This window comes from Pipistrellus kuhlii, unplaced genomic scaffold (genome assembly GCF_014108245.1).
Source record: "Pipistrellus kuhlii isolate mPipKuh1 unplaced genomic scaffold, mPipKuh1.p scaffold_m20_p_8, whole genome shotgun sequence".
In the NCBI taxonomy this organism is placed as follows: Eukaryota; Metazoa; Chordata; class Mammalia; order Chiroptera; family Vespertilionidae; genus Pipistrellus; species Pipistrellus kuhlii.
In genome coordinates, this window is record NW_023425584.1 from 16009214 (window position 1) to 16036636 (window position 27423).

A 27423-nucleotide genomic window follows, 5' to 3' on the forward strand; every position below is an offset into this window, starting at 1 on the left:
ATCCTTAACACATCCTATCTTACGATCTACTTGAGAGGCAATTTAGCTTAAAGGCTAAGTACGTGGACTTGGGAGTCAGACAGACGTGGGATTGAATCCAGGTCTGCCATGTGCTAGCTATGTGAACTGGGGAAGCTAACCTGACGTCTTTAAGCCTTAGTTTCTTCATCTGCAAAATGGGGGAAATCTACATCAGAGGGCTGTGCTGAAGACTGAGGTCATGCCAATAAAGCATGTAGCACATCTCATCATTATGATCAGAATGCGTGCCTCTTGCCCCCTCTTCCATAGATGTGAGCCCTCTGAGAACACTGTCCATGTCCGGTGATGTTTGTACCTTTCCTTCTGTCTCTTCTAGCTCCCAGGATGCTGCTTCACACAGTGTTTTTCTCAGAATATTCTAAATAATTTCCAAACCAAGAGCTAACATGTTATCACTATGCTCTCATACCACATCCAGGATCTAGAGACTTCTCTAAGTTTACTACATTTGTTAAATATTCTACATTCTTCTAGGAACAGAAACCCCAAATGCTCCAGATTTGACTGTTAATACTGACACCTTGTTAGAACAAAAAGGCACAGCCATGGACTGGGAGAATATATTTATATTTGCAGATAAAAGACTTGTTACTATAGAATACAGTTTTAAAAACTCTCACAACTCGGTAATAATAAGAAAACGACTCAATTAAAAACTGCCCAAAGATTTTAACAGGCATTCACAATAGATACAAAATGGCCAGTGAACACATGAAGAAATGCTCTTCAAGAGCCCATGCAAATGTCATGTGCGCATGTAAATTTCATTTCTTCACATGCAGCGGAAGAGCTAAAATTAAAGACGATCACTGCCAGCATTGTCAAGGATGTTGAGCAACTGGAACTCAACACTCAGAAAAACAATTGGGCAGTTTCTTAAGAAATTAAATGTACACCTACCATACCACTCAGACACTCCATTGTTTTTATAGGTAGTTACCCAAGAAAGACAAAAACACACATTCACACAAGGACTTGTACACAGATGTTCATAGTAGTTTTATTTGGAACAGCTAAAAGCTGGAAACAACTCAAATGAACAGATGAATGGATAAACAAATTGCAGTATAGCCAGGTAATGGAATATTACTCAGCGATAAAAAGGAACAAGATATTGATACTCACAAGAGTGAATCTCAATATCATCATGCTTACTAAAAAAGGCAGGCAAAAAAAAAAAAAAAGGAAGGCAAGAAGGAGCACAGACTGTATGGATCCTTCTATATAAATTTCTAGACGGTGAGAACTCATCTAGGGAGACAGAGAGCAGGTCAGTGGTGTTGTGGAGACAGAAGGAGGAATGGGTTACAAAGAGGCACAAAGAACCTTTGAGGGATGATGGAACTGGTTATTATTTGATGCTGATGATAGTTTCATAGGCTTATACATACCGTATGTTAAAACCGATCAAGTTACACACTTCTTTTAATGTGCTGTTTATTATACTTCAAATACACCTCCACAAAGTTGTATGAAAAAAAGTACTAATACTTAAAAAACAAAAACAAAAAAAAAACCCCACACTGAACTTTAAAACAAAATAAAAGCAAGCAAGCAAGCCATTCACTGGTCTGAAAGCTGGCCTTGAAAGCGCGGTGTCAGCAAAAAAGAGAGGCAGGAGGGCCGAGAGGCAGGAAGCGAGGCAGACGGGCCTCAGATCGCAGCGGGGAGTGCGTCTGTGTGGTTTGGATAGGACTGGCTTTTCCAGGCTGGCTCCGTGGCTGAGCTAATTTACTCAGTGCCCGAATCCCTGGCAGGCCAGCGCTTGGAGCCTGAGACAGAAGTCAGGTTGCATTCCTGCGGCCTTTCTTTCTGTGTGCATTTTGAAGGCGATACCTCGGTGCCGTGAAGCTTTCATCCGAAAGCAGAGTTAATTGGGCGATTTCAGGCGTGGGGGCTAGGAGGGGTCCTTAAGATACGGATCCTTGGGGGAGGAGAGGCAGAGCTCTGGAATGGCTCCCGACATGAATGTGCAGACTGAGAGCAGCACAACCCCAGGGGGTGCCAGTCAGTCACCCTGGCACAGTGCAGGGGGGAAGGGAAGCACGCCTCCTCCCACTGTGCCTGGAGCCAAACTCCCCGCTCCAGACTTTCCCAGTGCTCCCTTCACCAAACCGTATTTTAAGAGGAAGGCTCCAGCGGTGTCCGTGGAACAGGCTGGGAAGGAAGCAGCACTCTTTACCTTGCCGTTCCTCCTGCCTACCCCGGTTCTAGCCCTCACCTGCTGTCACCTGCGCTGCCTCTCAGAAAGGCCTTCCCACCCCAGCAGCCTGGTTCCCCCAAATGTTGGAGAGATAATCCTGCCCATTTCACCCTCTGCCTGAGGGCTGAGCTCACATTCCCCTGAGATTCCTGGAAAAGAGGGGCTGAACTGGCAGGCTGTGGCCAAGACGGCGGGCACAGATGGCTTTACTTGGCTCCCAAATATTTAAAACTCAAGAGAGTCTATATAACAAAAACACACAAACCCAAAGTCTTTCTTTTCTTGGAAAATCCAAAGATCTAGCCTCACTGGGCCCATATTTGGAAGCAAGTAGCTGGAGCCCCTTCTCCCCTGTCCCCAGCCCCCACCTGAGAACCCTTCTCTCACTCAGGTCACTGGCCTGGGCTGTGGGCACTGGCCTGGGCTGTGGGCACTTGGGTCTGCTCTCCAGTCAGTGAGGAGGGCACTTAGACTTCATCTAGTCCAGACTTCTCCTCCCCGACATCCTGAGCCAGGCCTGTAAGACGGCCCAGCCTTGAATATTTCTGTCGATGTGGGACTCATTACCTGTGAGAACACTCATTGGCAAGATTCCATTTGCTGGAAAGTTCCTCCTTATATCCCAGTGGAAGGACTTCCCTCCCCCACTCTCCCACATCCTGGTTCTGCGTTACCTGAATGCCACCCCCCAGCCCCGACATCCCAGCATTTCAGGCCACTGGTTCCTCCGTGGAAACCCGCCCAGCTTCCTGCACCCTTCCCTTTGGACGCCACGTCCTCGCCCCTGGCTTTCCTCTGAACGTGCTCTGCTTTCTCTGTCACACGTGGAGCTGGGTCCTTCCTCCCATTCTTCCCAGTAAGTCAAGTCAATCACCAGCACACGTTCCTACAGGCTTCTCTCCTCGGATGGGCTCGGGAGAGAGGCAGAGCCGACAGTACCGTGAGCAACAGTAAATATGTTGTCAGTTTTAGTCTCAACGTCCTCGTGTTGATAAAAATAGACCTCAAGGCGTCAGGCAGGGTAATTCATACTTTCTACAAAGCACTTCTGAAACAGAAAAATGAGGCAGCAGGGATTTCCCAAGTTCTGAAAAATTATGTTAAGTCTTGGAGCGAAAGTCATTGTTTCGACTTTTAAAAATAAGTAGTGCATATTTTGAGGTTAAGTACTTTTTAGGGAAAGGAAATAAACAATATTCCCAGATTTCCCAGTTCAGATCCAAGGTTAAAACAAGGACAAAAAAATTATCTCTCCTGTGCTTCCTGTGGCTTTTTCCACTTTGGGAGTGGAAAAAAGAGTTGGGCCTTTGTTTCATAAAAATGTGTGCTTGTGTGAGTTTGGGGGGGGTGGGGAGGGCAGGGAGGGAGAGAGAGAAAAAAAAGGGAGAGAGGGGAGAGAGAGGAAAGAGGAGAAAGGGAGGAGAGAGATATTTTGCAGAAGTCACTTACTGTCTTTGGATCTCACTTTCCCGTTTTGTAAAGTGCAAGGCTTGGACCAGATCACTGAGCTGCCCACCTGAGTGTGCACATGGTTAGGCATGGGATTCCCTGGCTCACCCACAGGAACCCTGCGTCTAGAGGGCTGCGGGGGGCCAGGAAGCTGGTGTCTGGCAGGTGCTTGGAGAGTCTGACACCCCAGGCCTCTCACCGGTGCTAGCCTTCTTGGCCTGTTCCTCCACTCTAGCATTTGGCATGCACTCTGCGGCAGGAGGTAAGCTAGGGGCCTGGGGCTATGACCATGAGCAAGTCACATAGGCATATAGCTCTCAGGGAGTTCACGCATCCGAGAGGGGACAGGTAGGTGAGGGAGGCGGCCAAGGCTGTGGACAGGGCTGTGATCTCCCCCAACCTGAGGAAGGCCAGGCAGTCAGGGTAGGTTTGTCGGGGAAGGTGTGGTCTCAGCAGAGACCTGAAGCATGCAGAGGCCCTGGCTAGGGGAAGCCCAAAGCGGAAGCATGTCTAAAGCCTGGGATCCCTGAAAATGCGTCGGGAGTCGGGGGCCTGTGGCTGGAGCCAAGAGACCTAAAGGGAGACCAAAAGCTGGTGGCTGGAGAAGCTGGCAGGGGTCAGGTCATGCAAGGCCTGGGCAGCCACACCAAGAACTCTGGATTCTATCCTGAAGGCAAGGGCTCTGAGCAGGGTAGGGACAGGCCCAGACTTGTGTTTCAGAAAGAGGACTCCGTTGTGTACAGAATACGTCGCAAGAGGAAGAGGCGGGAACAAACACGGCTGTGAAGGCTCGATGCTGAAGGTGGTCAGCACAGTGCACATCAGAACAATTGGGGACCCAGCCTTTTGGCTTCCTATCCCGGGTCTCACTAGTAGGATCATCTCTCCTTCTGGAGAAACGTGAGGCCAGGAGAGCATGTGACCTGTCCTCACCTACACACCCACCTGCTTAATTCTGGGCCGCTGGCTTCCGTCTGCTTGCTTCTCTCGGGCTCAGAAAGGGAGAAGGAGCCTGACAGCTGATCTTAAGGTATCAAACGGCAGAAGCAAGAAGATTCCAGAAATGGCTCAGAGGAGAGAGAGAGAAGAGAAAAGGGAAAGAGGGGGGAGAGGGAAGGGCCCCAGGCGCCTAGCATACCTCCTGCCACCGAGTGCATCCCTCATGCTTGCCCTTTGGGGATACAAATGCAGTCTTAACAGTAATTGACTTGTGGCCAGGACTCCACAGTTTACAACCCTTTCAATCACCAACCCTTTTTGGAGGCTCCCAACAACACCCCTGGGAAAGGGGCACTCCCATTTCAGAGAGCAGGAAAGCGAGGCCCGGGGGCCTTTGCGCTTGATGCAAAGTCATGGAGAGAGCTGGAAACTGCAGAGGCGAGGAATTCATTCCACAGCTCTTTGCCGCTATTGATCCCTGAGCCCACGGGGACTGTAATTAATTAAAATGTCTCTCCTCAGCACTGAAGACAGAGTGCTGGAGAATTCAATGAAAACGATCTGCCCGGCACGGAAGTGTTTCATCTGCGAGTCCTGGGAGGGCTCCCCAGTGAGAGAGGGACCTCTAAGTGCGGAGGGAGAAGCCCCAAGCCCGACAGGGGAATGTCCTGCCTGGCTGAGAGAAGCCCACCAAGGAGGCGGACCCTGTGAGCTGAGGCTCTTCTCTGCTCTGGGGAAGCAGGAGGGTCCAATGGAGCAGGAGGGGAGCAGAAGGGGAGAGGAGGGTGCAGGCTGGGGTGGGGAAGGGCGCAGGCAGGAAACGCGGGGACAAATCACACAGGATGCTTCCGTTTTTTTTCTACCCCCATCCACAACATTTCTATCCAGGGCAAATCAGGTGAGTTACTAGTAAACTTTATAGCTTCCTTGTAGAAAGGGAATCAGTCCCCAATCGCCACTATCACAAACACAGAGCTATTTCTGAGCCCTTACAAAATTCCAGGCACAAGCCCCGCCTGAACCTCTAGCATAAGTCTATGAAGTGGGTAACTTTTAACTCCATGTTACAGGTGGGAAAACCGAGACTCAAAAAGGTTGAGCATCTTTCTTAAGATTCACACAACGATGACCAACAGCGGAGCCAGGATTCAAATCCAGGCCTTTCTGACTGCTGGGCCTGTGTCCTGCTTAAGGAGGGTGTGGTGTTTGAGAGAGAAATCCCCTCACCAAGTTTGGATGGTGGGGGAAACAGGAGTGCTCTGACTGTGTATGCGGGAAGTTGCTTTAATTTTATTTCATTTAGAAGGCAAGCTGGAACTCCCAATCTCCTTTCCTACCCGATTTCTTGGGATGAGAAAGGAGGGAACAGATATACCAGCAGAGAGGGCTGGGGTGCTAACCGGTTAAGGAGCAGACACAACACCTCCATAGCAAAGAGGCACACGGGCAGCAAGCAGAATCTCCCATTCTCAAAGCACTGAAGTGTCTATACCAACCACCATGGCCACCTTTTGGCAGAAAGCATGGTGATATCCTATTTGTTCACAAGGGACACCTGACCTGCTAAAGTTCATAGAACGTGCAGATCTGGGGCTCCATCAGCATCACTGGGATAGAGAGCAGGGCTTTAGCCTGAAGCCACTGTAGTTCACAAAAGCAGGGAAGCATAGGAGTGGAGGCAGTGAGGTCTGCCAGACCGACAGGGGGACAGGGTGGGGGGTGGGGACAACAAATCCAGTGAGAGAAAGAAGAGGAAGGAAAAGGGTGTTCCTAGGCCTCAAGGCGGCCTAAGGGTAATCTATGTACCATCTTAGGCGCTCCATGGCTGCTGGAGTGATTTTTATGGGCCAACTGCCCAACACGCCTCTGAGCACATGGGAAAGAAATTGGACAGCAGGTAAGATATGGTCTTATTATTAAAGCATGACGACCTGAGGTTGGGCAGAGGGAAGAACTTCTCACTTGTGATGACAGGAGAGGAACATTTTTTTTTCTTTTTTCTTTCATGGATCAACAACATCTAGCAGGGAAAACCTGCTAGGAAAAAGAACATGCAAATATCAATGTAAATTCCCAGCAAATAAACCATCTAATGCAAATACCAGGCTGTTATCCAATCTACCTGGAACACGGTTTAACCAGGAAGCAATGACAGACTAGAAGCAGATCCCAAGCTAGCTGCTCTAAGGGATGCCACCTTTCTGTTCTTTGGAAGGCTGCAAGGTGTTCAGTGAGTAAAGTCCATACCCCGGAGAGTTGCATTTCATTATTATCAATTTAAAACTTTCAAATTAATAGTATTCTTTAAGCTAATCATTGAGGACAATAAGGTTATTGTGATCAACAAATAATGTGACCTCAGGAATTAAAGACAATAGAGCTTGCAGCTTTACATCTGCTTCAAAGAACAAGCTCTCTGTTTTGCCTTAGTTGCCCAATGTTGAGAAGACCTTTCTGATGTAACGGACAGTATTTATATTGAATAAATAAGTGCGTGCATTTCTTTTTAACACCAGCCTGCCCTACTACCTCAGGATCCTCTTCAATTAAACAGACGCTGGAAGCATAAGCTGGTGGCCTTCAACATGTAAACATGTGGGATAGAACAGCGGTTGCCAACCTTTCGGCCTCACGGACCACCAGTTGTCCGCAGACCACCGGTTGGTGACCGCTGGTACACAACACACAGAGTGGTTTTCTAAGTTTTTTTTTTTTCTTATTATTATTATTTCAGCTTTAAGAAGGGTTAACAGCATTTGAAACAATGTTGACAGAATCCCTGAGGCACCCATTGAACCTCCACAGACAGTCTGTGAAGTGCTGGCTGGGATGGTCTCGAGGCCCCCAGGCCGGCCACACCTCCTCGCCACTGCATCTTAAACAGAAAGGAATGAAAAGCCTCATGGGGAAAGCAGGCCTGAAGCAAATGGGCTTCCTACCTGTTCCCAGTCTCCCCCTGAAACTGAGGAGGGGAAGGGGAGAAAGGAATAATTCCTGCCTCCCACAGCACCTTCTCAGATAAATCCATATACACCTAGAGCTGGAAAAATCACCAGCCGGAAAAGAGAAAGGTATTCAGATGCCCAGAGCTAAGAGGGCCCTGCCAGGTTCTCCTCTTGCTCCAGGGGTGCAGCCCGAGTCCTGCAACTCAGTAGTTTCTGGTACAGAGAATACCAGATTCCCCTGCACAAGCAATGTAAATGCTCTGGAGAGCAGCTGCCATACCTGCAGCAGTAACGTGTACCGACGGCAGATCTGCACAGTGCATGCTATGGCACGCTTATTCATGTCCAATCATGACGCTATTCTTTTGCTGTCTATCTTAGGGAAAAGAAAAGTCACTGGTCTCTCCTATATCTAGAAGAACCAAAGGGCTGGAATGATGAGGAGAAAGAAGAAAAGGGAGAGGTGGTGACCTCCTTGTCCCTGGAGCTATTCAAGGCTAGACTAGACTACATTTGAAGGCTGCTGCAGAGAGGATTCCTCCCCACGGCGAGACATTGGATGAATGATTCCTACAGTTCCCTTCCAACTCAAACCCTGTTTCTAAAAATAAAAGCAATCCTTTAAAAAATTTTTTCTAACCACACAAATTACACATGTATGCAATCGTATCTCAGTACCAACAGTGGTAAAATGACATTTACAAGGCATATTTCCCACACGTGTTTTCTCAGATAATCATCCCTGCAACACGGCTATTGCTGTCCTTATTCCTATTTTAGAGGCGGGATGGGGGCTCTGAGTTTAAGTAATTGCTCTGAGGTCAGATTAGCTGGAGAACAGAAATCAAAGACAGCGCCAGGTTTCTCTCTGACATTTTTCTCCTCCTTCTCCTCCTCCTCCTCCTCCTCCTCCTCCTCCTCCTCCTCCTCCTCCTCCTTCTCTTCCTCCTCTTCCTCCTCCTCCTCCTTCTCTTCCTCCTCCTCCTCCTCTTCTACCTTCACCTTCTTCCCTTTTTGTCTTCTGGTAACCACAGTTTAACAATGGGAAAATGGAGGGAACATACTGAAAAGGAGCCTCCTAGACAGGTACCTGACTGAATCCCCTCCCATCTCTTTGTACCACCAGATGAATCATGGAGAACCTACTCATAACCTCAGTGGGTAATGAATATACTAAGATATGCAATAATTTTTCTAAAGATAGGTACATGCACATCCAAATTAAAAAAAAAAAATCCCCTTTTTAAGTTTAAACAAGGAAGTGCTTTAAAGTGAAGAAATGTAAGGAGGAAGATCCCTTCCACCACCACCACCACCACCACCACCACCACCACCACCACCACCCCCCCACGCCCTTCCCACCACCTGCAAAGTAGGTTCTGTTACTCCCCAGAGTGTGACTGAGTGCACGCAGCCTCTGAGATCACACTGAATGAAACATGCGGATGAATTTCACAACGGAACGACACAGAAGACAAATGTCGATTCGTTAAAAAAAAGACAACAATGATTAATTCTAAAAGCGATGTCCTCCAAATTGGTTATTAGGTTTGAATTTTCAAACACAGAACCACCTGGTTCTTAATTTTGTTTGGAGGCTGCTCTGATCCTCAGAATTCAGATCAAAACTGATTTATCTCCAAAATGTTTTAGCAAAGAGGGTGTGGGTGGCCATGGGTAGGGAGGAGTGATTCCCATCAGCCTTTCTATGTTCCAATTGCTTAAAAAGCCACAATTTCTCAGGGAGTTGGGAGGGAATGAAGAGATCCATAAGCCTAGGGCCAGAGTTTTATCGTTTTCAAAACACACCCTCTCCGTCTTCTTTCTTCTTTGTAATGGAGGACCCTGAAGGAGGGGTGCTGCCAAGCCCCTTTTGTAAAAGAGATCCTTGGGCCCAGAAGTGTTAATAATTGGCTGAAGGACACCCGGCACAGGTTTGCATCCCGGCTGATATTCCCTCTCCTGTTCCTTTCTCCTCAAAAGGGAAAGCACTTCCAAAGAGAGTTGCCAACTGAAGTTCTGCTTCCTAAACCCCAGCTCAGCCACCATCTGGGCTTCTCTCATCTCAGATCATTATAACAAACTAATGCAAAGAATCTGAGGACAGCCCAGCTGTGTGTTGGACTCAGCGTCAGTAACAAACAGCAGTAGTAGCGAATGCCTGGCCCAGTCTGGCACTGGCCTGAGAACACCGAACACTTCCACATGTGTTTCACTGATGGGGAAACTGAGGCACCGAGCTGTTAAAGTCGCTTGCTTGTTTAAGGCTCTAAAGTGCTAACGTTGAGAAGCTGGGATTTAAACCTCCAGGGGCCTGTGGCTTGAATCCCTTTGCCACCACTTACTGGCTGTGTGAGCCTGCATAAGTTACTTAATTTCTCTCAGCCTTACTTTTGCAATCTGTGAAATGGGGATAATAATAATAACAGCGACCCACAAGGCAGTCCAAAGCAATAAACGAGATAACATAAGTGAAGCACCTGGCATCAGGACTACCCACTACACAAGTCCAAGGGATACTGTTCACAAATGGAGATGTGCTATAAGGCAGTCCTGCTTGGCACAGAGCCCGTCACGGTGAAAATGCTAAATGCTAGCATCAGGATTCACCATCATGTAGGACAGTGCCAATACAGGGTCAATAACCTGCTCTGAACGGCTCTCCTTGGTTGTCCATCCTGACTTAATTTTCCAGGGGCTCTCTCAGTTCTTAGGACAAATTTGGGGGTATGTCCTGCTTCCCCAAGCAGATGTAAACTGGGATCCCTTGAACCACCTGCAGTGCCAGGCACACAGGAGGCCCTCGGGCACTGTGGTGGTTTTTAAAGTCAAGTTCTTTCACACTTTTCCCTTCAAGAGGTGTCCACTGCCGAAACTGGTTTGGCTCAGTGGATAGAGCATCGGTCTTCGGATTGAGGGGTCCCAGGTTCGATTCCGGTCAAGGGCATGTATTGGCTGTGGGCACATCCCCAGTGAGGGGTGTACAGGAGGCAGCTGGCTGATGTTTCTCTCTCATCGATGTTTCTAACTCTCTATCCCTCTGTAAATATATATATATATATATATATATATATATATATATATATGTATGTATGTATGTATATACATACATACATACACATGACAAATGTTGGAGGTCCGATAAGGAATGTGGCTTCTGGTCTGCTCTCTCTCAGACCGCTTGCTTTGGGAAAAACTAACAGCCATGCGATAGGGACACTCAGCTTCCTGTAGAAAGATCCAGGCGGTGAGGGACAGAGGCCTGGAGGCCCTCAGGCCAACAGCCACGTGAGTGAGCATCTTGGAAACAGATCTCCCACCCAGTTAAGACATCAGGTGACTGCAGCCCTGGCCAAGATCTTGATTGCGATCCCGTGGGAGACCAGGAGCCAGAACCACCCAGCTAATTCCGAATTCCTGAGCCAGCCTGACCCACAGAAACTGTGAGGTAATCAATGTGTGTTGTGATAAGCTTCCGAATTTTGAGATAACTGTTATACAGCAAAATACATAACCACGAGAGGAACCACATGGGAATTTCTCAGCAAGCAGACAACAGGGAAGCCGTAGTTTTGGGGTGGAAGGGGCAATCCTCCTACCTGGATGACAGCATCCCTCCTATTAAATTAAAAGAGAAATCAGATGGAAGTCTGGAGGTGGATGAGATTCATGCAGTCAGGCTTTGGCTCAGAAATCACCGTAGGAAAAAAGAGGGGGCAGTGGGGAGGAGGACACCCACGCTAAGGAAGGCTGGCTGAGCAGCTCAGCACTCCCCTCCCCAGGAAGATCCCCTACTGGGGATCAAGCCTGCGACCCTGGGCATGTGCCCTGGCTGGGAATTGAATCATGACCTCCTGGTTCATAGGTCCATGCTCAACCACTGGGTCACGCCAGTTGGGGCCCACATTCTTTAGATTAGGGGTGTCGAACTCAATCAGAGAAGGGGCCAAAATCTAAAATCCAGCCTAAATCGCGGGCTGAATGGTTTACTGAACAGTCATAAACTGTCATTGTGATGGAAACGCAGCAGAGTGCAGTAATGACAGTGTGGTGCGAGCCACATTGCAAGGCCTGGCAGGACGGATTTGGCCCGCGGGCCTTGTGTTTGACACATGTGTTTTAGATCATATTTAGAGTTCCCTTTACTTTGCAACAGTCAGACCTTCATTACTCCAATCTCCTGTCATAATTAATAATTCTTTACAACAAATGTTCCATGTTCATGGGTGGTTCCTCTTTCCCGATTGAATCCTGACTAACATAATTCTGAATCCTGCAATGCGCCTCACACAGAGGGCTGAGGCTAGGGGATTCTGGAACTGACATGACAACAGAGTCTATGAACCATTCCTTATGGGCCCGGCACTGTCCCAGGTGCTGTGTGTGTACAAACTAATTTAATCCTGATAATATCCTATGGTACTATTGCCATGCCCATTGTATTTAATTTATTTTTGAATTTTCTTAAGAGTTTATTTGAGCCAAACTAAAGACCATGGAGGAAGATCTCAAGTGCTCCTATCATGGACATTTTGAAGCAGAGGAAATGGGGAGACAGAGATTCGGGAACTTTCCCAATAGCTAGTCAAGGGCAGCGCTGGGTCTCTGACCCAGACAAACCTGTGGCCCTATGACCCTAGGGGTGAGGTGGGGAGCAGGTGAGGAGAGAAGTGGCAGCAGGGACATCAGCTTGAGGGCTACTGTGCAGCCTCTCTCTGCTCTCGGGCCCACTCCTCTGACTGCCCACATCTGGCTGCCCTGGAACTATTTGCTCAGTGGTTCAGCTGGTCCTCAAGGGCAGAGGCCATGTCCTTTCCGGCCGGGCAAGTGCTTAGCAGAGAGCCAGCCTGGGCACATTCAGCATTCAGTCAAAAGCTGCAGCTGAATGACACACTGAATGAAGAAGAACCTCAGGCACAAATGCCAGCTAAACGACAGGCTGAGCCTCCTAGTCACACCCTGTGCTGGGCGTGCTCTGGCCCCCAAGCTCTGTCCTGGGAGCTCCTGTCTCATCTGGCCTCGCGTGAAGACATCTGACAGTGGTGACACAATGACTTGCTGGGTCTCTTCCAACTCCTGACCTCCAGGACCCTTCAGAAAGTAAACCTGGTCCCGTGACCTCTCTGCCCAGCCGGTCTCTGGGAACCGCAAGTGAAGTTCAGCCCATGGGCCTGGCCCCACCAGCGTGCTTGCGTCCCCCAGGCCCACTCCTGACATTACTTTTTAGGAGCCAGCAGCACTGAACTTGGGAGACCCTGCACACACCATGCTGTTTTGCCCACTCTGGGCTTGGAACTGTGCTCCCACCATGCCCCCAGCCCTTCAAAGCTTGAGGTCAGGATTCCCCCCTCAGACGGCCTTTCTTGCTCCACCTGCCCTGCCCGTCTGGTCAACTGACTCTTCAAGTGCTCACACAGTGGGATCCCTGCAGCTACGAGAGGGTCCCTGTCCGGTGTGTGGAGCCCTGGGCAGAGGTAAAGGCTGAGAACTGCAGGGCAGTCACAGCTCCATCAGGACCAGCTGCATGACCTTGGGCGGGACATTTCCTCTCCCTGGTGCTTAGTGCCCTCCTGTATAAAATGGGGATATTTACAGTGTGCACACCTCTGGGTTGCTGTGAAGACTAAGAACAGTGATGTATGTAAACCACCTGACACTGTGACTGGCCAAAGCAACCTGCATAGAAGTTACTAGTATGGGTGTCTGAAGCTCAGCATAGTTGGGTGGCCTCACAATAGGCTTAGTGGATTCATGAATGGATTCATCCTTTCTCTCTCAAGGCCCACAGTCTACAAACTGGTCCCCTGGCCTCCAGTGGAGGACTCCTGCATTGCCATATCCACTTCTCTGAGGCATTTGTCCGACCAGGTCCTCTCTGCAAAACTACTGATGACGTCCCAATGTCCTGAAGTCCAGTCTGCTGCACCCCCTGTGCTCCGGACCCCACCTCCCACAGTTCCTCTCTAAGAGACATCTGAAGATTCAGTGACTGGCTTACTCCCTGTTCCAGGGACAGGGTCTCTCCTTTCTGCCACCTGAGAGGCCCTGGTCCTGGGATGAACCCTTTTGTAGATTCCTAACCTTTCTCAGGGCCACTTTCAGAAGTCCATTCGACCTCAATCAGTGCAATCTCCTCCTCTTCACACCCACAGCACCTGGCTGGCTCCTGCAGTAGAAGGATGCTCTGCCTTATGCACCAGGTCACCATGAACTTGTCCCCTTGTAGCCAGGAGCTCTCTAAAGGCAGCAGTTGCTTTCTGTACCTACCACACAGCCCCCCCCCCCCCCAATCAATTACATTGTAACACAGAATAAAAATTGTGGAAATCATTGCAGTTGGAACTCAGAAAAAGAAAGATAACACAGTTAAGTAAAGACAGTGCCATGTGTTTACTCATTGGTGCTCAAGGTTATAAGGAGAGTGGCTTTATAAAGGATGCATATGTGCAGGATAATATGCTAATCCTCCATAGGAGGAGAGGATTTTCCCCATGAATTAAAAAGGAATCAAAGTCCCTAGAAGAGATTAAGACAATTATCCTGCCTTTGCAAAGTGTTTTATCCACTCCGCCCAAACACAACATAGAACTGCACGCATGTACCCACACAAAACAATGGAAGATTTCCTGGGGCTACCTAAAAACGTACCACAAACCGGGAGGCTTAAGACGACTGAAATGTATGGTCTCACAGTTCTGGGAGCTGTAAAGTGGAAATCAAGGTGTTGGCAGGGCCACACCCCCTCCAAAGCCTCGCCCAGCTGCCCCAGGCCTTCCTTGGCTTATGCCCACCTCTGCCCAAGTCTTCCCAAGGCCGTCTTCCCTCTCTGTGTCTCTCCTCTTACAAGGACACTAGTGAGTCACATAAGATTAAGGGCCCACCCTGCATGACCTGATCTTACCTAAATACATCTGCAATGACCCTATTTCCAAAGGTCACCTTCTGAGGTACTGGGGGTTAGGACCTCAACGTATCTTTTGAGGGGATATGATTCAATCCATTCGTTGATTTAATGGGCGATGTGGTTCTGGGAGAAGGACCTGCCCAAGATCACACGGCAACTCAAGGTGGTTCCTCCACCCGGAAGGGATGACAACTGGCCCAGCGAGCTGCAGCTTGCTAAATCCAGCCTGCTGTTTGTTTTTGCGAAGCTCTGTTGGAACACAGCATGCTCATTCATGTATGTACTGTCTCTGGCTGCTTTCACACTGTAATGACAGAGCTGAGTGGTCACAGCAGAGCCTACATAATCCACAAGACCTAAAATATCCCCTGGGCTAAAAGAACAGATGAACTACACTGGCCACGTTTGGAGATGGACCTTCTAGGAAACAGAGGAAGCTTAGGCCCAGGTGGCAGTCCTATGGGGTTCCTTCTCTCCGGCTGGAACCTCATCTCAGGGGCTGTCTGGCTGAGAAGGCTTCTTCCACATTACCTCCTTTGAGCCATGGTTGGCAAACTGCGGCTCGCGAGCCAAATGTGGCTCTTTGGTCCCTTGAGTGTGGCTCTTCCACAAAATACCACGCCTGGGTGAGTCTATTTTGAAGAAGTGGCGTTACAAGAAGGTTAAGTTTTAAAAAAGTGGCTCTCAAAAGAAATTCAATCGTTGTACTGTTGATATTTGGCTCTGTTGACTAGTAATGAGTTTGCCGACCACTGGCCTAGAGAGATGGCAAAACACTGCACTCTATCCTCCATGCCACTAATGTTGTACAAATTATACTCTGTAAGCATTTTCAAGGGACAGAAATTAATCCTAACTGGAAAGATCAGAGGATACTTTCTGGGAAAGGATAGATTTGAGAGGAGTCTAAAAAATGTGCAGTGGGAACTGAAGAAATCCTCTAAGTCACCCTGAGCCGTAACATATTACCTAGCACTCTGCTGAACTAAAGGGAGTGAGCTCCCCATCGCTGGAGGTGCTCAAGCCAATGATGGCTGACCATTCGGGAGGGCTGAGGTTGGGGAGATGGGACAAGATGAAAGACTGACCCCTTGGAATTGTGGGTTCCACAGTGGTAGTGGCTTCTTTAGTCTCATCTGTCGTCGTATTTGCGTCAGGAGTAGAGGGAGAGACAGAGAGACATACAGAGACAGGGAGAGGAGAGGGTTGAGAACAGGAGAAGAGTGAAAGAGGCACACTCACACCCAAAGTCAAAGAGAGGCCACACAAACCACAGAGGGAGGAAACCCATACCAGGCTTTTTCCCCTCCTAAAAGCTACAGAGAAAAAAAAGAGAGCAAAAGCCTGACAATTAGAGTTAAAACTAATCGAATGTCCCTTTAATACCTCTGGCTTGGCACCTAGCAGCCTTCTTATGTGCCCCATTGTTCCCTGGCAGGGCCCTTGGCTGCCTCACGGCAGACAGCAATACCTGACAATGGCCCAAATGCGTGTGTGTGTGTGTGTGTGTGTGTGTGTGTGTGTGTCTCTGTCTGAGGTGAGTGGGGGCGGGGGGGGGGGGGGACGGACAGGAAGAGTTATCTGTACTCCGCTGTATGCCAGGAAGGAACTATTCCCACTTTAGGGGAGAGGAAACGGAGGCCAGGGGAGGGTAAGTGACTTGCCACAGCATGGCGGTGAGGAACACCAGTGTAGGAACACGTTTCCGTCCCACCGCTTACCTGTTTCCTCTGTATTCCTGGAAGTTGTGGGAAGCTTCCTGAGCCTCACTGTAACCACAAGCAAAAGTGAGCGCTTGCCTCCTGGGGCTATGACTCTAATGAAGTTAGATGGGCACAGTGCGTGGCGTGCAGCAACTGCTCAGTAGGTTAGCGGACTGTGGAGCCGGGACTCAGAGAGAGAGCCCGCCACACCGACAGTGCCAGTGCCCACCGCCACACCAGCAGCCACCTAGAGCCTCTAAGGCACATGTGTCAAACACAAGGCCCGCGGGCCAAATCCGTCCCGCCAGGCCCTGCAATGTGGCCCGCACCGCGCTGTCATCACTGCACTCCGCTGCGTTTCCATCACAATGACAGTTTATGACTGTTCAGTAAACCATTTGGCCCGCGATTTAGGCTGGATTTTAGATTTTGGCCCCTTCTCTGATTGAGTTCGACACCCCTACTCTAAGGGAAGGTTCCTGAAGGGGGTGGAGCCGCAGCCACTCCTGTCCTGGCAAAGCTGGCTGGGTTCGGCTGAACTGCCTCAGCCAGTGATCTCTGGGGGCCCCAAATGGCTCTCACATGGGCTCTTTCTCTCTTTTCCAAAAATGCCCTCAACTTCCCTCCCCCAGGGAACTCTGAAAGTGCCACTTCTGCCGGGAAAGCCATCTTTCTTCTCGTTTCACAGACTCCTAGCCCCCTCCCCATCTCTCTCCCCAAGAGGAATGCACATTCTGGGGTTCCCTGACGTGCCAGGAAGCACGAGGCCGAAAACCAAGTGGACCCTGTACGCACTCCATTTCCAACAAGCCTACGGCAGTCCCTGGCGCGGCGGGAGCGAACTTGACTCAGACACCGACAGACTCAGAGGAGCAAGGGAAGGGATTGTTGCGCTCAGATAGAGCAGGAGCAGCTGATATAAACTGAAGTGAGTCTGTTCAAGAGCCTGTGGTTCACATATTTATATTTCCAAGGAACCATCTTCTCCTTTTTCTTTTCCTGGAAAGTACATTAGGCTGACGGCACGATGAGCCTCCACTGAACTGGCTCTGGGAACATTCCTATCACTTCTGCTCTCTGAACCTTGTTTTTCATAATCTCTAAAGTGGGGGCCATAAGCCCCACCCCGCCTCCTCCATGATACACAGAGAACACAGTGGGCAGAGGTTATGGAGCCGGGCTCCCGAACCCAAATGTCTCCGGAGGCCAAGCTGGCTGTGCAGAGGGTACCGAACCCGGGTCTGGGGACACAAAGCCCGCTGGGACCATGGCCAAGCGGAGAGCTGGCCTGTCCAGAGGGGGCAGCTGCTACCCAGACCCGACCCCTTTGTGTGAGACTGGAACCGGGGGCCCTGGTGCCAGACTTTTCCATTTCCACCCCGCAAGTCAGAAATGAGAATTTTTTAAAAACGTGAACCATTCTGATGTTTAGGTACCGATAACTTCTTAACATTTAAAAATAAAGACACCCAACCATCCCTGGGCCAGCACTAGGTGAGCCATAAAAAACACACCCGCCAGTTTACAACCTCCATTAAAGTACACACGAGGGTTTTACATAATGCAAAGGTCAAATAAAAGAAGTCCTCTGAAGGAGACAGCCATTAGGGTTTATTATCAATAAAATAACCCGGGAATCCAAACCACAGCCCCTGGTGCCCCAAGAATAGAAATACCACCTCTTTACTCAAGTCAGGTGCCAGATTTAGAAATTGGTTATTTCACAAATAGATGTACACACACACACACATTTTAACTGTCAGCAGCTGACTCTGATCAATACTCAGGAGGAAACATGCAAAAAATAACAGTTTTCAGTTGAGCACATACAATGTGCTTTAGCAGCAGGAAGTAATTTTCACACACACTCCCCCGGCAGCTGTTTCCAACCTATTCCCTGGAAGAAGCCACCTCCCTCCAGCCCTCACTGGCCCCCTCAGCCTCGCAGTCCGCCCCTTGGAGGGCTCACCTTCGCCACCCACGGGGGGAGACCCGCACAAACACACAGCCTTGTTAACTGGTGTTGCGGGAGGCACGTGGGCCTGCTGCAATCTGCCCGGGCGCTGCCGTCTGCACACGCAACGAAGGGAAGAGCTTTCCAGAGCCCAGGCTCATGGGGCCGTGGGCGATAACCTCCCACCACGGCCTCATGTCCAGGAGGGACGGGGGAGCTCACCCAGGCCCCAGGCCCGGGGGGCGGGGAGGCAGCGGAAAGGAGCCCGGGGCTGTGTGCTCCACCTGCAGGAGGCACAGGGGTCAGAATCCTGTTGCTATCACTGTCCGGCTGCGGTGACGTCACGGAACTCCTCTGCACCTCAGCTTTCTCATCTTTAATGTAATTCCACCCTCTCCGTGGCACGGTGGAGCAGCGGTCACTGTGCTCATTTTAGGAGGAGGCTGTGGCTCCAGAGAGTGGGGGAGTGGGGGGGAGGCAGAGCTAGGCCTGGTTCCTGATCCCACACTCTCTCCGGCTCAAGGGAGAGGCACCTAGGATCTGCACAATGCCACCCCTTCCCAAGAGGCCCCAAGTTTAGTACCACTGCTCTCCCGGCACAGGCACCTCCTTCTTGCCTCCGAAGCAGGATGGCAGAGCACCCATCCTGGAAGGGCAACAGACCACAGACATCAGAGGAAAACAGCTGGAGGGTCTCGGAGGGTCCCGGCGGCCCACTGCAGAGGGATTTTCCAAGTGCACTGCCTATCCCAGATCTAAGATCCAAGATCTAAGTTCTAAGATCCGGACTCCGAGACGCTTGCACCTAGTATTGTGCCACTGACAGGCTCCCCACGGCTCCCCTGGGAGTGCTGGTTGGCAACTCCAAGAACAGAAGTTCAAAGGCAGGTCCCCAAGTGCTCCTGGGGAAAGCAAAGTGGGCCCCTGGAGAAGGCGAGGTCTGTCTGCCTCTGGGGGGTGCTAGCAAGTTGGGGATGTGGGCAGAGAGAAGAGAGCTCCCTGATGGGCTCTCAATAGCGTTTGTTAAATACAAGGTTCCTTGACACCGCCCCCCCCCTTGGGCGTGGACCCCCCAGGGATTCTGAAGCGCCATGCAGTTCGAGAAGAACCATTCCTCAGGCAAAGCTGCCTGCACTGGGCCAGCAGTAACTGAGCACCAACCATCTTCACTCGCTTGTTTCTTCCGTCATCATCAAATGTTGGGGGCAAACAAGAGTGGATGACCAAGGTGGAGGTTAGCTCCTGCCTTCAGGAGCAGCCGGTCTGAGCAGATTAAAAACGATTCCTACACTGCAAGGTACATTTCCATGAGGGGTTCTGCTCTGAGACCCCGACTCATCCTTGCTACCCCAGGTTGCCCAGCAGGGGTGAGCCAGGTTTAGGAGAGAGGCTGCAGGGAAGAAGTGGGCCAGAGGCAAGGGAGCCGTGTGTGTGGAGCCCCAGAGGCACGTGGAACACACCATCAGGTGCAGGAAGGGAGAAGCAGAAAGCAACACCAGGCTGTGCCGTCCCGAAGGCCTCTGATAGAAGCAGGCCAATGAGAAAATCAAAGCTTGGGGGATCTGAGACTGTGAGAAACCCGAGGGCTGGCGCAACCCGTGCATGCCTCCTGGAGGCGGCAGAGAATACTTTCTAGAACACATGTGTCAAACACAAAGCCCGCGGGCCAAATCCGTCCCGCCAGGCCTTGCAATGTGGCCCGCACCGCGCTGTCATCACTGCACTCCGCTGCGTTTCCATCACAATGACAGTTTATGACTGTTCAGTAAACCATTCGGCCTGCGATTTAGGCTGGATTTTAGATTTTGGCCCCTTCTCTGATTGAGTTCGACACCCCTATAAGGAAGCAGGGGATCTGGGTCCTCTCCCAGGGTAGGAAGCAGCTATGTCTCTTCCCCCCAACCACCCCAATAATTGCCTCAGGTGTCAAAGGATCAGGGAGGGGGACACAAAGAGCTGCCTATGCATGCACAGCTTCCTCCCACCCCCCGTTTCGAGAGACTGCCTGGCCCCTGGTCCACTTCTGATCTGTTGGGCCAACCACCTGTGCTGGGATTGCCGACCTTCCAATGACCCCAGGGGCATCCATCCTTCCCTCCCTCGGCCACAGGCACGACACACTGCCTCGCAGGGTCTCAATCTAGGAGGACCGGCTCCTTCGTTTGCTCCTACCTGTGAACTACTGCGACTCTCTGACAAGCTGCACAGATAAAGGGCCTATTAATCCATTGCCTAGCAGAAGAAGTGCCACGTAAATGGTAGCTGCTATTATGATTAACAGTATCATGCTCAGCATCATCGTCCTTAGCATCATTTTATGATGTGGCTTTTATCACCAAACTAAAGAAAATCCAGCATTTGAAACTCAGACGTCTCTCAAAGCCGAAGGGGAGGAAACCAATGGCCCGCTTTCCTCCCTTTCTTCTTCTATCTGTACTCAGCAGAGGGCACCAAACAGGAACCATCCGAAGATAAGAGAGAAGAGAGACACATGGAGAGAAAGCCACACACTCATAAATACACACCCACCCACCCCAGCAAGCGGAATTGTTTAGCTTCCTCTAGCTTCCAAAGTATGAACACGCCGCCTCCTCCAGCTAAGAGGGCCAGGCAGAAAAAAGAGTCAGAGCTGAAGAGACAGAAGTTCTTTTTCAGCTTAAGGGAAATTTTCAATGAACTGGCTTTTCATGGGCATGCGAAGGGGCGGGGGCAGCTCTCAGGACGCCTGTGAGGGGGGAGGAGGGCAGCAGCAGAACTCATACTTAAGATGAAATAAAGGCGGCTTTCAGCTGCTCCTTGGCTCAGCCCTCTATTCCAGCTGGCCAACGATCCCCAGGAGGAAACTGAGGCCCACAGAGTTAAGGCTTACAGCCAAGGGTGGGGCAGAATGAGAATCAGACCTCCAGACTACAGGTTCAGGGATCAAAACCGAGTCCAGGATGGCCAAGGGGTTTTATCTCGAGGACCACACGGCTGATCCCTCGATTGCCTGGGATCCTGTGTCAGCAGGACTCTGAAGGGGACATTCCCCAGATTTCATTTCCCCTCCTCCCCAGCCGATTTCCCCCAACTGCTCTTCCTAAGACTAGGGTGGCCTGACATGACCAGCGGTTCTAGAGTGGGTTAGGTCTGTCAGCATCCACTGTGAATGGTTCAGAGAGCCCATAGATCCAAATTGGGCCAATAATACGTAAGGAGATCTTGCTAGGGCTTATAGGCAAGACGTCTCCTCTTTTCTACAGAAGCTATCAGAAGTCACAGACTCTTTCTCTGGGATCTGGGTGTGGATATGAGATGGGAAAGAGTTGCAACCATTTTTTGCTACCATGGGGGCTCAGTCTAGGACACATGTGTCAAACACAAGGCCCGCGGGCCAAATCCGTCCCGCCAGGCCTTGCAATGTGGCCCGCACCGCGCTGTCATCACTGCACTCCGCTACGTTTCCATCACAATGACAGGTCATGACTGTTCAGTAAACCATTCGGCCCGCGATTTAGGCTGGATTTTAGATTTTGGCCCCTTCTCTGATTGAGTTCGACACCCCTAGTCTAGGACGTGAACCTCTGGGTCACACCATACCTGAAGTCGATTGCGATTACAGAAGCTAGCTAATAAATTCCCTGACCCACGTCAGCCCACGTGGCTTAATTCATCCTGTTACCTGCAACTGACAGAGAATCTGAGGTGGCGCTGGAACTGGGATTAGTCCATCTACCACGGACAGCAGTGATGGTGTCACCTGGGATGCTACATGCAATGCGTCCCTTTCACTCCTCTAGTTCCCCTGCTGGATCCCTTTGCCACCTTAAAATTTAATCCGTTTTACTTGCTTTGAAACTCTAAACATCTGTGAAGAGAAAATGTAAAAGCTAGGTAAGTTCCAGCAGAGAGCTGGTCTCAGTAAGTGCTGGCCTCCCAAACTGGGAGTGATACTCTCGGCTCATGAAGAAAATAACGGCGGAGAAGGATCAAATATTAGCATGTGGAGGGGGAGCATTCATGGTCAAACAGAGTGAGAACTTGGAGAGAAGAACTCGGTTCTGATCTGCATGCCTCTCTGTGAATTGATTTCCCCTCAGTTTCTGAATCTACAAAATGAGCCCCCTTCCTGCTGATACACGTAACTGAGCAAACACATTCTATCTTACAAGTGGCAAGCCTTTTGCTATGTGCTAGAAGAAGATGTGGTTTCTACTTTAAGACATCTCTGGGGGATGGGGGAGGGGGGGGCAGGAGGCCACTGGAACTAAGGCACATATAAGCTACCTCCTCACCCCACTTCACTGGGCGTGAGGACAGTGGTTTTCAGAGAAGCAGGACTCTTATTTCCATCTTCCTGGGAGCAGAGCCTTATCCATCAGCTCTTCTTTTCCTGGCTCTGACACCAAGATGGAATGCAGAGGGTCAGATACATTCAGAATGAAACAACCCACTGCTAACACCCATGAGCATTTAGCTGTCACGGGACATATGTCTGGCTGCCAGTTTGCCTCCAGGAGTTTTTCAGTGATGAGATCCTGATGCCACCTCTGTGGAAGAGCTGGCTGTGCACAAGGTGCAATTAGCCAGCTAGATGGTTATCTTTCAAACAGGCCTTTGTGCTTTCATTCATTCCTGCCCCATTAGTTTTTATCCTGTCATTGGAGCCAACAGATTAAAAGCTGAACATCTTGAGACTACGGCCTGAGAGAAGGCATTGGGGTTTGAACATATCTCTGAGCGGTGGCCTCCTCGCCAGTTAGATTCGAAAGCTTGTTTAAACACACGGCTACTATCCAGGCCTTTCCAGTACATGCTTCCAAACAAGCCCACAGAACTCCAGGATGCTAGAGTTGGAAAAGTCCTCACAGTATCTAACCCCTACATCACATTTGAGTTTCAACATGCCGTTGACGCCGTTTGAGTAGCAGTGTTGACAAACAGTCTGAGGCCAAGTCTGGGTTTAATGGGAAAGAGATTGCTTAGCAATGTCTGCCCTGGCCAGGGGAGGGGAAGCTCCATTATACACACAATTACCTCTTCCCTTCTGAATCTAAGCTCTTACCTCACAGATGAGGAATCCAAGGCCCAGAGAGGTTAAACCACTTTTCTAAGGTCACACAGTAAGTTTAAGGAAGGAGAGAGAACTAGAGCCCAGGCTTCTGTTCCAAGGCCTTCCTCAGCTGGGCTCCTAGGGAGATTGCAAGCCCAGGATAAGAGAAAGCAGGTGGCGAGCAAGATTTGCTCAGGTAAATCAACAAGCCTTCCCCCGTAGCATCAGGCTTCAGCTGGGCACACAGGCAGGGAAGGGATCAGCCATCTACAGGATCCCAGCCCCTCTGTGGAAAATTAAGGAAATCATTCCATGGCTACCTTTCTATGGCACTTAACTTTCCGATTGCTAAGGCTCTGCCACCAGGAAGACTAACAGAGGGGGGAAAGGTATTGATTTCTGGATGTTCTAGGAATAAAGTTCACAATGAAAAATAAAGATACAATGAGTAAAAACTCCTGACTCTTGAAATTTTAAGTCACTGGTATTCCATTAACCCACCAATTTCTATTCCATGGTCGCTCTTTATCCAAGGAAGTCATTTCTCGCAAGAGATTACGGCTCAGAAATGGGGAGGAACTGCATCGCATTTCCCAGTATGGGTTTTTCATGGCCAGTTCCCAAATCTGGAATACGTAACAGACTGGAGAATCAAACCAAGATGTGAAGCAGATGGAGGCTAGGAATGAGAGGGAACCCCCAAATTAAAATGGAGATGGCTTCAAGACTGGCTTTTCTTGCTTGGTTTTGCAGCTTTCAAAGCAGCCAGCTGAGCTGTCTGACCAGATGGATTTGGAAATCCTAAGAGCATCCTGTGTCCTTTATAAATCAGCTGCCCTACCCAGCACCTCTGGAGCCAGTGTGACAGTTGTATAGACTTAAGCTCCAGCAGATGATAAATGCTCTTAATTTAAAACTCTGTATCCTTCAATCCAATGGAGAAATCAAGGAGTGAAAGGACCATTCCAACAGTGCATTTGTTACTCTCACAGAAACTTCTCTCAAACCCACAAGGAATATATTTTTCATTTGGATAAAGTCCTGTCAGACTTCCCCTCCAGAGCCTCTGCAGTTACTTCTACCAGAAAGATCAACGAGGTGCTCTGGGATCAGGCTCAACAATTACAGGAGTGACAGGCTGAGCTCAGAACTGGTCAACCCTATCGAGAAGAAGGAAAAGCAGCTCTGTGTGCTCAAAATGCCAGATCTCCCAGACAGCAGCCTGGCATGCTCCGCACACATCCCGGTTCTCCGGGATGAGAGGCAGAGCGCCGTCACTGTGAGGAGTCAGCCTCTTCCCTCAAGGCCAGCTGACATTCAGACGCAGGACCAGGGGCCAAGCCCGGCGCTGTGCATCTGCAGGAGAGTGGAACAAACAGGGGACTGTGTGGGAATTTGGCAGCGTGCTCCTGACAGGCAGAGGATGAGTGCAGAATCCTATAGCACATACAAGAGCTTGTCATTGGGGAAACAGCTCCATTCGGCTGCTCCCAGGGAGCCTAGGCATTTCCTTTAAAGCAAGGATAATCAGTTGGTACCCCCTACCACCACCACCACACCCCATTCACCACTTCCTCCTCCTCCTCCTGCTCTTCATGATACTGCAGAGCAAAAGAAATGAGCAAGAACGAGACCTTCCCAGATGTGCTTGTCTGACCATTTCCGTTAAGGGCTCTGAGCAGCGCCCAGCTGTTGCTTCCCTCTCTCTCGCTGCCTTATTCCATCAATTCCCCGTTGCACAAGTGAGTAATTTACTTTGAAAGTTCAGGCCAAACTGGCAGTTAACCTTAACCTTCTCTCTACACATCTGGGTCTATAGAAAATGAGAATCGGGATGTCTGGCATCCACAGCAAATGAAATACGAGGGCTTTCTCCAGGCAGAGGCAGAATCTTATGAGCTATTATAGAAACGGCCAGAGCTATTCCAAAGGAGTTTGCACTTGAGCAGGGCACTCTCCCCTCCTATGACCTGGGGTAAGTCCAGGATGGTGCCCCCACAGCTAGGGATGCTACAGGGGGCTCCTGCCACAAGAAAAAAAAAAAAAAGGGTGGTCAATGTACTCCTCATTGATTTATGGATGATATTACAGAATGGTGGAGCTAGACCAATAACCACATTTTACGTAAGGAGAAAGGGAGGCTCGGAGAAGGACCTGAGAGGTGATCAAGGACATACACAGCAAGTTCATGGCAGGGCAGAGGACAGAACCCTGACCTCCTAACCCCGACCCAGGATGGGAACAGAAGAAAGAATTCATGGCGCAAACACCCGCAGGAACACAGAATTTAAAGGATGGATGTCTAAGCTGGCGGCCAGGGTTTCTGCCAGGGATTTAGGAAAGGAGTTAGGGCCCTGAGTGTCCAAACAGTAAGCTCTACCAGAAAGATCAGCCAGGCCTATAGGATGGTTTACAACAATTACAGAGCGACAGGCTACACTCACAATTGGCCAGTTCTGTCACAAGGAGCCCTGCTCAAGATGCCACACTCACTCCCCACACAGCAGCTTGATAGCGGGAAGGGAAAGGGAAACCATCAGCTTCAAAAGTCAGCTTCTTCACTCGCCCTGCCAACAATCAGTCAAACTTGACCCTGCTGCACAAATTATCCGCCTCCCACGGAACAAGGAAATCCCTTCACAAACCTGAAACATCCCACTGGGTGAAACATTTGTCAAGCGTGCATTCGCTCACTGTCAGCTACTGGGTCAGGGGCTGGAAGGCTAGGAGCCAACTGACAGAGCATCTGCTCTCAGTCTAGAAGTATGTGTGACACATACACACCCTTGCATCCATGGGTGAATTCAGAGGAGGCAGAAACAAATTAAAATTCTAGTCTATGCTGCAAGAAACAGCACACCTAATTAGCCTGAACAAGTTCAGAGGGGTCATAGTATTCTGAGAAGGGACAAGGAAAGCATGTAATATTCCATCTTCTGGGCACTGGGCACAAATAGACTCAGGGAAATTTGGGGGATCTTTCTATCAGAGCCCCCACTTCTAGACCCTCAGAAGGAAAAAAAAATAAATAAATAAAAATAAAAAAAATAAAAAGCAGGCTCCTCAAGAACCAGGAGCTCAGTCCCCTTCCCCATCCCGAGGGCCTGCAGCTCCCAGGGGAGCATGATCTTTGCATACTCCAAGGAGCCCACAGGATCTGGGAGGATGAGCAAATAGGGAGAGCGGGGAGGCCCATCTTTTAACAGATGGCAACACAGGAAAGGGGCTGACCCGAGTAGGGAACGCAGGGATCAGCAGGTGGGGGAAAATTAGAAAAGACCTGGACACCATTTAGAAGCACCGGGATCTCCAGGAGTTACCCTGGGATGCGGCATGCTGACAGGATCCTCCAAAAGAAGAGATGCTGGAAGGGGTGAGAGGTACCCACACATGGGCAGAAAGAAGGACGGGAACCTATGGTAAGAAACAGACGACCAGACAGGGCTTCGGGATTCTTGGTTTCCAGTTCTGGTTCTGCCTCTGGCGGGCGTGGGGTCCTGGACCAGTCCCTGTCTTTTCTCCGAACCTCAATTTCCCATCCAAAAAAAAAAAAAAAAAAAAAAGGAAAGAACAGAAGTGTCTCCGGCGCTGACTCTGAGAAGGCAGGGGGAAGGAACCGAAAGCTAGAAGCAAATTAGGGGAGCAAGTGTCCCCAACCCCCAAACATCTGGAGGACTCACCTGTCCGGCCGCTGGGGCCACCGCAGCCCCAGATCCCCCGGGGGTGCTGTCGGGCTGCCGTTCGCGGTACAGCGCCCAGAGCCCCACGTTGGGCAGAAGGACCAGGGCCGCCAGCACCAGCGCCACCGCCTGCAGAAGCCGCTTCTCCTTCCGCCTCATCGGGGCCGGTCAGCCCCGCCGCGTCCCGCCGGCCCCGCCGCGCGGCCCCCCCCGCTCCGAGCGTCAGCCCGCCCGCCCGCCCGGCGGCAGCAGCTCGGCGAGCACAACCGGCCGCGGCGCCGGCCCCGCTCCAACTCCGCGGCACTTCCGCTGCTCGCCAGCCGGGGAGCCGGGCGCGGCCACCGCGCCACCGCCGAGGGGGGATGTCCGCTGCCGGCCCCGCCGGCCCCGAGCCCCGGCCACCCGCTCGCCCCGCGCCGCCCTCCGATAGATCGGCTGCCGAGCGTCTTGTCTCGGAGCACAAAACCTTCTTGTGGCTCTTCCTGGCCCGCCCGGGCGCCGCGGGGTCCGAGCGCACACCGCTCCCCCCTCTGGGCCGCGATGGCGCGGTCCGCTCCGCGGAGGCCCCCCCG

At 50.5% G+C, this 27423-nt stretch overlaps 1 protein-coding gene across 2 annotated transcripts in view; it reads right to left on the bottom strand.

Moving 5' to 3' along the window:
* GALNT10 (polypeptide N-acetylgalactosaminyltransferase 10) overlaps positions 1-27147 on the bottom strand; it is a 176778-nt gene extending 149631 nt beyond the window's left edge. Inside the window, exon 1 of one of the 2 annotated variants that reach the window (XM_036424767.2) lies at positions 26852-27147. In XM_036424767.2, coding sequence (XP_036280660.1) covers positions 26852-27010 — 159 coding nt within the window. In that variant the 5' untranslated portion in view covers positions 27011-27147. The remainder of the gene's footprint in view (positions 1-26851) is intronic. The other variant, XM_036424766.2, reaches the window with a different exon arrangement.
* Positions 27148-27423: the final 276 nt, after the last annotated feature.